An 8,998-nucleotide genomic window follows, 5' to 3' on the forward strand; every position below is an offset into this window, starting at 1 on the left:
TGAATGGCAGCTTTTAAAACTCTCCGCCTCTTTCCCAGCGCAGTCCTAGAGAGCGGACTGTCTCGGTAGGCTGTTCGGTTTTTGGGGTTTTTTTAATTTTTTTTTCATGTAAATGTATTTATATCTGTTCGCGTGATGTTTTAAGATGGTGTTTAAAAGAAGTAACCCTTCCACAGCATGTCCTCCTCGCATTCTCCCACCAGAGAAGAGACCCCCCGAGCCCCCCGGACCGCCGCCGCCGCTCTCCGAAGGCGATCTCGCCAGCGCAGCCCAAGAGTTGAACCCGGCCGTGACGGCCGCGCTGCTGCAGCTCTTTTCCCAGCAAGAGACGGAGTCGCTCGGCCACGCGACGCACGAACACCAAGCCTCGAGAGCCGCGGACTACGGCAGGTCCCACCCCTCCAGGACTTACAGCACCGAGGGCTCAGAGGGGGGATTTGGTGCCGAGGAGCTGAATTCGGGCCAGACGCTACTAGAACCTTCTGCCCAGCCTCTGGGGAAAAGCAGGACCTTCTTGGGCTCCGTGAGCCACCTTGGGGAGACGAGCAATTACCAGGGCACAGGATCTGTCCAGTTTCCAGGGGACCAGGACCTCCGCTTCGCCAGAGTCCCCGTCGCCATACACTCGGTCGGGCAATCTTTTACGAAAGTCGAGGGGAGCAACAACACGCTGGTACATCCAGAGGCCAAAATTCAAAATTACGGCGAGCTGGGACCGGGGACGGCCGGTTCCAGTGGGGCAGGAACAGGTCCCAACTGGGGTGCCCCAACCCAGGCGACTTCTTCATACGGGAAGGCGTACCGTGGGCCTGGCAGAGTGCCTCCGCGGGGCGGTCGGGGGAGAGGGGTTCCTTACTGAGCGATGCGATGCGCCTTTCGCGCCGGTCCTCCCCTCCCTCGCCTCTCCACCTTTAGCGACATGACTTTTTTTTTTTTTTTTTTTTTTTTTCTCCTCGCCAGAGCAAGGTCTCGTTCGCATTTCAGCTGCTGCAAAGCTCCCCGTTGTATTCCTTGCTAGGCTGCCGGCGGGCGCCCCGTGACTGACCGTAGGGTCCCCGCTTGGGTGTCTCGCTGGCCAAAACCTCTCGCGCTTGGTTAGTGACACAAAAAAAAAGAAAAGAAAAAAAAAAATTACAAAAAAACACCCCATCGCAAATGGCGGTGAGCTTTCTGCCCTGAGCCAGCGGGGGGGGGGGGAGAGTTGTTTAAAAATAGGAATGAAACAAACCCAACCATGTGGGAAGAAGGAAATTTAAAAAAAAAAAAAAAAAAAGTTTCACAAGCTGGGCACTGGCGCTTCTCAGTGGGGGAAGCGCAGGGCAATGTTCAGGTGGGGCTGGGGGAGAGTCTGGTTCCCAAAGCAATTTTTTCATTGTTTTGTTGTTTGTTTTTTTTTTTTTTCCCGCTCCCCTTTAAAAAATGTTTAAAAAATTAAAAAATTTGCAACAGCACCTGGATCAGTTATCCTGGCTGCGGAGACCTGGGTTGGGGCACTGGCTTGTACTCGGTTTATCCGACGGGGTTTCCGTGCCGTGAAGCGTCCGGCTGCCCCTCCCGGCTCGGCCCCCCCCTCCTGGACCCCCCCGGGCGGCTCCGGGTCCAGGCCACGTCCCTGACAGAAGCCTGAGCAAATTGGCTTTTCTGAAGGGTCTCTTTGGGTTTTGTATCTCTCCTGCCATAACTTTGCAGTAGGAATCAGGGGGGTTTTTTTCTTTTTTTTTTTTTTTTTAAAGAGCTGAAGAGAACACCTCACTTAAAAATATGTATTTCTTTGTCGTTCATAACTTCCAAAACACTTTAAAAATTAAAGAAAAAGGAAAAAAAAAAAAACAAAACAACTTCTGGTGGGGAATCGCCACCACGTAGGAGTGTCTTTTGTACCCAGCATCCTTCTGGGCTGGTGTTGCGTGTCCTGACGGGGGTCGGTTGGGGTCCCCAAGCAGCATCTCAGTACTTCGAGGCTTACCAGGCGTTAATGTATCATTTCTATAAGCATATATATTTTTGTTGTTGTCAAGGAAGTATTTACAATGAATTTTCTCCTCCCGCAGAACCTTGCGATGTTGTCCATTTCAATGAGACTTAAACAAAAGAGATGAATAAAACAAAGGTACATATTTATGAGCTTTTTTTCTGAGTAGGCCTTTCCTATGGAAAACATACGGTGGTTCTTTTAATTTTAGAGATGGCAGTGTTCTGAAGTGTTAAATGGGTGGGAGTCCGGGGGGCCGAGAGACCTTCTTGCTACTAACAGGATTTGATTTCATTTCTTTTTATAAAGAGAGATAAATTTAAAAAAAAAAAAAAATTAAAAAAAATATGCACCTGAATAGGTGGTGCTTCTCTAACTGGGGAAAACCTGCCTTACACAGCCAGACCCGCGGCTGCACCCAGCAGCTTTGCCGTGGGAGGAAGGACAGGAGAGAAAAGAAAAAGAAACACAGATTGTAGATACAGACCCTGCTGGGAACGCGCGAGGCCCCTGCGCCAGCAGCGACCAGCGGCTCTCGGAGCGTTGAGTCAGCGCTGAGCAGCGACACCCTTATCAGAATTCCAAGTATAAATTTGTTGGGTTTTGGGTTTGGTTGGTGGTTTTTTGTTTGTGTTTTTTTTTTTAATTGCCAGTTCATGCCTGATGCGCAGGGAAAAAAAAAAAAAAAAAAAGTTCTGTAAGACGCAGAGCGCACTAAATAAACCAGTCACCTCTGAGGGGTTTTTTAATTTCTAGATTTTCTCTTTCCACCGTGCAGCTGCCAGCTTTGGTCTGTGGTGGAGCTTTTGTTGTTGTTGTTCTGGCTTTTCTTCCTGAGCCCATCCAATTTGGAAGGAAAAGTCGTGTTCCAGCACTGAATCCTCTTAGGAAGCCGATGCCTAGTTATTGTCTTTCCAAATTGGCAAATCCCCAGCAGCGCCCGCCGCCAGCGAGCGTTCCTGCCGCCGGCGCCCCCCCGACCCCCTCGGCTCTGCCCGCTCCTCGGCACCCCTGACACCCCCCCCCGGCGCTGGGCTCCCACTTGTAGGTGCAGTTCTAGGGGGGCCTGGCCCAGCTTTTGCCCGGGTGGTGCCGATGCTGCCCGCAGCTCTCCCACCCCCCCGGGGCCGCTTCGCCAACACCGGTTGGTTTTGCAACGGGCTGAAAAGGTGCTGAGGCCCTTCGAGGTAACGCTGACGGCCGCGGGGGCTCCTGTCCCTCTGTCCCACTGTCAAGGACAGACAGCCCAGGCTTCTGTCCCTTGCTCTGGGGGGGCCGATGGCATCTGCCGTCCATCCCCGGGGGGCCGGGAGGTGCCTCTGGGCTCCCACAGGAGGTGGTCTGCACCGTTCCCTGGTCCGAGCCCTCTGACCACCCCGGCGAGGTTTGGGCAGAGCCGCGGCGCTGGCGGCGGCCGCTGCTCCATCTCCAGTGGCTTTTCTTAACTGGTCCCAGCAAGAGGCTTTCGATCCCTGCAAGGGCGAAGGGAACACGCGGGCACCCGGGGGGACAAGCCCGGCCAGGACACGGCCCCCGGTCACAAAGCTGGGGGCTGCGGGGCTGCTCACATCCTCCCCGGCCCCCCAACAGCTCTTCTTTTTTCCTTCTTTTTTTTTAATTTTTTTTTCAAGGGTCTCTGTACAAAGAAGACAAAAGGATTTACTTGGGGGGCGGGGGGGGGGGAACGTATGCGTTTAAAAGGATTTAAAATGTGGTGCAGGTTACAGACAAGTCATTAGATGGCAATTCGCCCCTCCTTTCTTCCTCCACACGGATCGTTTTTGGGTTTAATGCCAATGTCTAACACGCTGTAGCCAGTTACCCAGCAGAGAAGCGTCTGGTAAGACTCTTACTGTACCTCTCCTGAGTTTCGTTTTGAGACTGAGCGCGCCTTTTTTCGGTTGTACCTTTGTCTCTGTACAGATATTTTGTAATATATTAAATTTTTTCTTTTCAGTTTATAAAAATGGAAAGTGGAGATTGGAAAATTAAATATTTCCTGTTACTGTATTGCCTTTTGCTCCATTGCACTGAATTACTTGCTGTAGCCTTTGCAGATTACACGGTAACTGTGTTTTTTCCTTTAAAAGCCTTTTTTTCCCTCGTCCTGGTGCCGTAGTTTGGTGCCGGTGAGCGAGCTCGGGCCCGGTGCCGGAGCGACGAGGGCAGCGGGGGTTTGGCATCGCCAGCCCTCAGCCCTGCGAGGCTGCAGCCTCTCTGAGCACCCAAAGCCGACTCCGCTAATTGCGAGTCCCTCGTTAGCCCCTCGGGTGGCACCCGGCCGCCCGCCGGGGGTGTTGGTGTCCGCCTGGGTGGGCGACGCCCGAGCGGGAGCGCGGGGGCTGCTTCGGTTCCGGCGGGAGCAGGAAGGAGGAAACTTGGAGCTGAAGCGAAGGCGGGAGAGGAGACGGGGCCGTGGGGGTCAGAAGGGGAAGGAGCTCGGCTCAGGTTTGGCCCCAAACCTTCCCCCAGCTCCTGGCACCCCCTTGGGCTCTGGAGGGGGCCCCGGGGAGCCCGATTCTGCTCCTGCCCTGAGCCCACAGAGCACGGGGAGGGGGCTGTGGCCGTGGCACAGGGGCTGTGTCCTCCATCCAGCTGCCCATCTCCCTTCCACGGGGGTTTCCCCACATAAGACCCAGCTCCCGGGGGGGCTGGAGGAGGGTTTGGTGCACAGGCAGGATCCAGGCAGGGAGGGAGCAGGTGGGGGCTGCTCCTGCCCCAGGGGCTCCCTTGGCTCCCCAGGATCCACTTTCTGCTCTCTCCAGGCTCGGACAGACCCTTCCCTGCTCCTCCCAGGGCCTCTGCCTGAGCTGGGGGCGGGTGGGCAGCCCCCAGCGCCAGCGCTGGGCGAGCAGAGAGGGCAGGGGGGAGACAGGGGTGCTGGTGGGGGGCTGTGGTCTCGCTCCGGGGCTCCCCATGAGATGGGGGGTCCCCGCACCGCGGCCGTGGCTCCCTCAGCTCCCGCTCCAGCCCCGGCTTTCTTGCTCTCCTTTTGCCGGGTTTAGCATCCCCACCGCTGACACCTCTTAAAATATATCCCTATGCAGATGGCGGGGGGGGGCGGAGGCGGCCTCGGCACCGGGTGCTTTACTCCGCCGTTGGACGCGGGAGCGAGCCTGCGAGCACCCAACCCGGCCCGGCCGCCCTCCTGATTTACGAGCGGGGCAGCTGGAAGCCACACGGGCAACCGGGCGCCTCATCCACCCTCCCGGTCGCTGCCCGGGGCGGGGGGCAGCCGGGCTGTCCCCCCTCAGCTCCGGGGCATCGCCCCGCCACGGCAGAAGGGCCCCAACCCCGCCACGCCGCCGGCCTGGGCTCCACCACGGGCAGACAAAGCCCCTCGGCAGCCGTGGCCGTCCCCGCCACGGCCCCCCGGTTCCTGCAGCGTCCCCCTCGCCGCCGCCACCCCATCCAAAGGTGACCAGAGCGTTTTATTCTATTTAATTTATTTTTCGCATTGAACTTCCCCGGCAGCAGCTGCTGTGCCAAATGGCCGGGGGGCTGCGCGGTGCTCGCGGAGCCGGTGCTGTAAATCTCCGCCGCTCGCTTCTTCCCCGTTGGGTTACGCTCGGCGGAGCCGCGGCTCTCCCGGTCCCGCCGTCGCTGTGGGATCCGGCACAACCCTCCTGGCTCCTTCATCCCCCCCCCCTCCAAGTCCTCGTGGGGGCAACTCTCCCGCTCATCCCAGTGGTGGTGGCGTGTGCCCGTGGGCAGCGGCTGCCGGCGCGTGTCGGCACCCCGGACGTCGACCTTGGTGGCACGGCGTGGTGGTGGAGAATGATCTGGAAAGGGCTCGAAGAGGAGGAGGAGGAGGAGGAGCAGCGGGCTTTCCGCGAAGGATACGGGATAGAGGATGCCGTCGCGGCGCTGCCACCGGGAGCAAGTGCGGTGAAAACCACGGAGCGGGGGTTCCCACTCGGCTTTCTGGATGAGCCGTGCCTCAGTTTCCCCACCCACGGGCTCATTTTTGTGCGCCGGAGCACGCGGGAGGACGCGTCGGCACCCGCGCGCCCGCTCACGCGTGTGCACGCGGCCCCCCAGGTGTGCGCACACGCGTGAACGCGTGTGCGCACACCTGGGGGCCACGTGCACACGCGTGTTCACGCGTGTGCCGGGTGCGTCAGTCACCAGGTGTCGCTCTCGGCGCGGCCACGGCCTCCCACCGCGTTCCCCATCCTCCTCCCCAGCTATATTTGTCCTTCCAGCTGCTCCGGCTGTCGGCACGAAGGGTTTTTTTCTTGCAATTTAGACGTTTCCTTCCAAAAATCCGTTAACACCTTTCCTTGGCATTTGAGGTTGGGGAGGGGGGGAAATAAAAGGATTGAAAAAGAACCAGCGCTGGGGGAAGGGGGGTGGGATAAAGCCACCAAAAAATATGTGGAGGTGGTGGAGGCTGCGATGTGCTGGGGATGGAGGATGGAGGCGGGTGTTGGGGTTGGTTTTTGGGGGGGGGAAAGGGGCGATGGATGGGTGCCTGAGCCCTGGTGCTTCCCGTCTGGTGGGATCCGGCGCTTTCCATCCCCCGGGATTCGCGCTGGGAACTACGAGGACGTTTCAGGTGGCATCACCAGGCCGTGCCCCCCCCCCCCCATTGCCCTTTCCCAGGTGGGGTTTTGCCAGGCCCAAGGGGGACTTGGCGGTGGGGGGGGGGGGTGTTTCTTTGGGAAGGGTCCCGCCTTGTCGCCGCTCCTCGGGGTGACGCGGTCCCTGTGCCACAGGGCCACCTGGCCCGGCGAGCCCCCCGCGCCCCCGCCCCGCTGCACCGGCAGCTTGATTAAAAAGGCGGCGCGGGCGGCGCGGCACAGCTGGTGCCTCCTGCCAGCACCCCGAGCGGAAAAGCGCCCGAGATTAACATCTCCAATTAGCGGGAAAGCGAAGCCGCTGCAGCCTGGGGGGTTCCCCAACCCCCCCGCCGTGTACCCCCCGGTGCCACCTCCCAGGCTGGCGGCCACCCGGCGTTACCCCAGCCCCTGTGCCCCATGTCCCCACATCCCTGTGCCAGCGCTCCCGTGCCCCTCCCCGTCTCATTTTTGGGGACATTCCCCTCCTGGTCATCGTGCCCGCTGCCACCGCCATGCCCCATGTGCTGCCCAGCCTGCGGGAGGGGGGCACAGGCAGGGTGACCCCAACACACACACCCCCCAGGGACCGCAGCGGGCGCCCGTATGGGGACAGGGGACTCCTGTGGCAGCGGGGACAGGGCCTGGCACCGCACCCCGACCCGGCGCATCGCCCTCCCCGCCGCCGCCAGCGCAGCTGAGCCAAGGCGAGAGGAAGGGGGGGGGGCCGGGGGAGGGCCTGCGCCTGCACGCTTTCACCTGCCATTTAATTGGATGTATTTTTAATTAATGGTGCCTCTGGGACCAACATGAGACAACATGATCTCTGAATAGGGGCAGGGGAGGAATTGGGGAAGGTGGGAGGATTGGGCCGCGGGGTGCGCTTACCCGCCAAACGCTGCCATCAATCACCCCCTACTTTTCGGCTCCGGACTTTTGGCTGCGGCTCAAGGCGGGCGCTGGGGCCGCGGCCACCCCCCCCCCCCCTCCCCCGGCCCCTCGGTGCTGCCTGGCACACGTGTGATGAGCGGCACGTCCTCAGCTGCAGTTGGCAGCGGTGCCGGGGGGGTTGTGCCGGGGGGGTTGTGCTGGCACACGGACCTGCTCCTCTCTCCGCAGCAAACCCCGCTCCCAATCTGCTGCCTGGTTGGTCTTACTGGGACCCCTGGGCCGGGGGGAGGTGTGGGGGGCTCCCAGGGCAGCCCCCCCACCCCCATCCCATGCAGCAGCCCCTCTGCCCCAACCTCCCCCACCATGGGGGGTCTCGGTGCCTGCTGCCCCCCACCGTGCCCCCACCCTCGCTTTGTTCCTCCCACCCTGGGGAGGGTTAGGGGGGGCACAGCTGGTTCAGGTGTGTGTGTGTGTCCCCCACCTTCTAGCCCAGCCCCGGGGGGGCCGGGCTGAATGGCGGGGCTGGGGGCAGCTGCCCAGCCCTGCGAGGGGCCGGGGGGGGGCGAGGGGGGGGGTTCACCCGTGGCAGGTGCCGCGGCACAATGTAGGGCAGGCATTAATATTTAGTGGCGCTGGGGGGGCCACACCGGGGTGGCAGCACAGCTGCCTCCTGCGCTGGAATGTGAACCGCAGCCTGTGGGGACGGCCACCGCAGCCAGACCCCCCCGGCCCCCCCAGCCCCACGGCCCCCACGCACCTCCTGCCTGCCCGGAGAAGTTGCAGGGAGGCGGGAGGGGGGGGGACACATCCCAAGGCACCTGGTCCCTGCTCCGGGCATGCGGGAGGTGAGAAATGTGGTGGTGGCCAAGCTCTGGCCCTTTGAAGCCCCGGGGGGTTCCCAGCCCGTCTGTGCAGCGGCGCTGGGCCGGCTCCCCGGTGCTCAGGCCACCGGCCGCGGTGCCACCTCTGCGTGGGGGCCACGGGGACAGCCGGTGACAACGTCACACGTGGGGAGCGTCCACCGTGCGCTGGCTTTGGCGTTTGGCGGCGAAATGCGGCGTCACCGGAGCCCGGCCCTCGGCCACGCAGCCACGGCGGCTCAGGCCGGAGGTGTCGGACCCTTTTGTTCCGGATATCCCGGGATGCTCTGCCGGGAGCTGCCGGGGGCCTGCGCCGACGTCCCTTTGCACGTGGAGGGGCGGTGGGACGCTGTGCCCCGCGGTCAGACCCTCGCCCCAGCCAGACCCTTGCCATGGCCGGACCCTCGCCCTGGCCAGACCCTCGCCGCGGCTGAACCTTCACCACGACCAGCCCCTCGCCCTGCGGCCGGGCCCTCGCCATGGCTGCGCCCTCGCCCCAGTCACAGCCCCTCGCCCCACGGCCGGGCGCGCGGGCGGGTTTATTAGCGTTATTCCGGCATTGTGATGCAGAGATTGTCGGTGCACCAGCTGCTCCTGCCCGGGTGTTTATTGTTACCTAGAGACAGCCCCTGGCTCCCGCCCAGCTCCCCCCTGCACGATGCAAAATTTATAGCGCGGCGGGTCCCGCTTTAACTCTCTGCCTCCCGGGTGGGGGT

General features: G+C 61.3%; 1 protein-coding gene across 3 annotated transcripts in view; it reads left to right on the forward strand.

The window, feature by feature from the left end:
• The window catches only part of CDK12 (cyclin dependent kinase 12), a 29,976-nt gene extending 25,994 nt beyond the window's left edge, over positions 1-3,982 (forward strand). For 2 of the 3 annotated variants that reach the window (XM_074891989.1, XM_074891987.1), the window contains one exon: positions 177-3,982. In XM_074891989.1, the coding sequence (XP_074748090.1) occupies positions 177-859 (683 nt within the window). In that variant the 3' untranslated portion in view covers positions 860-3,982. The remainder of the gene's footprint in view (positions 1-176) is intronic. The other variant, XM_074891988.1, reaches the window with a different exon arrangement.
• Positions 3,983-8,998: the final 5,016 nt, after the last annotated feature.

Source organism: Strix uralensis, chromosome 22 (assembly GCF_047716275.1).
Source record: "Strix uralensis isolate ZFMK-TIS-50842 chromosome 22, bStrUra1, whole genome shotgun sequence".
Taxonomy (NCBI): domain Eukaryota; kingdom Metazoa; phylum Chordata; class Aves; order Strigiformes; family Strigidae; genus Strix; species Strix uralensis.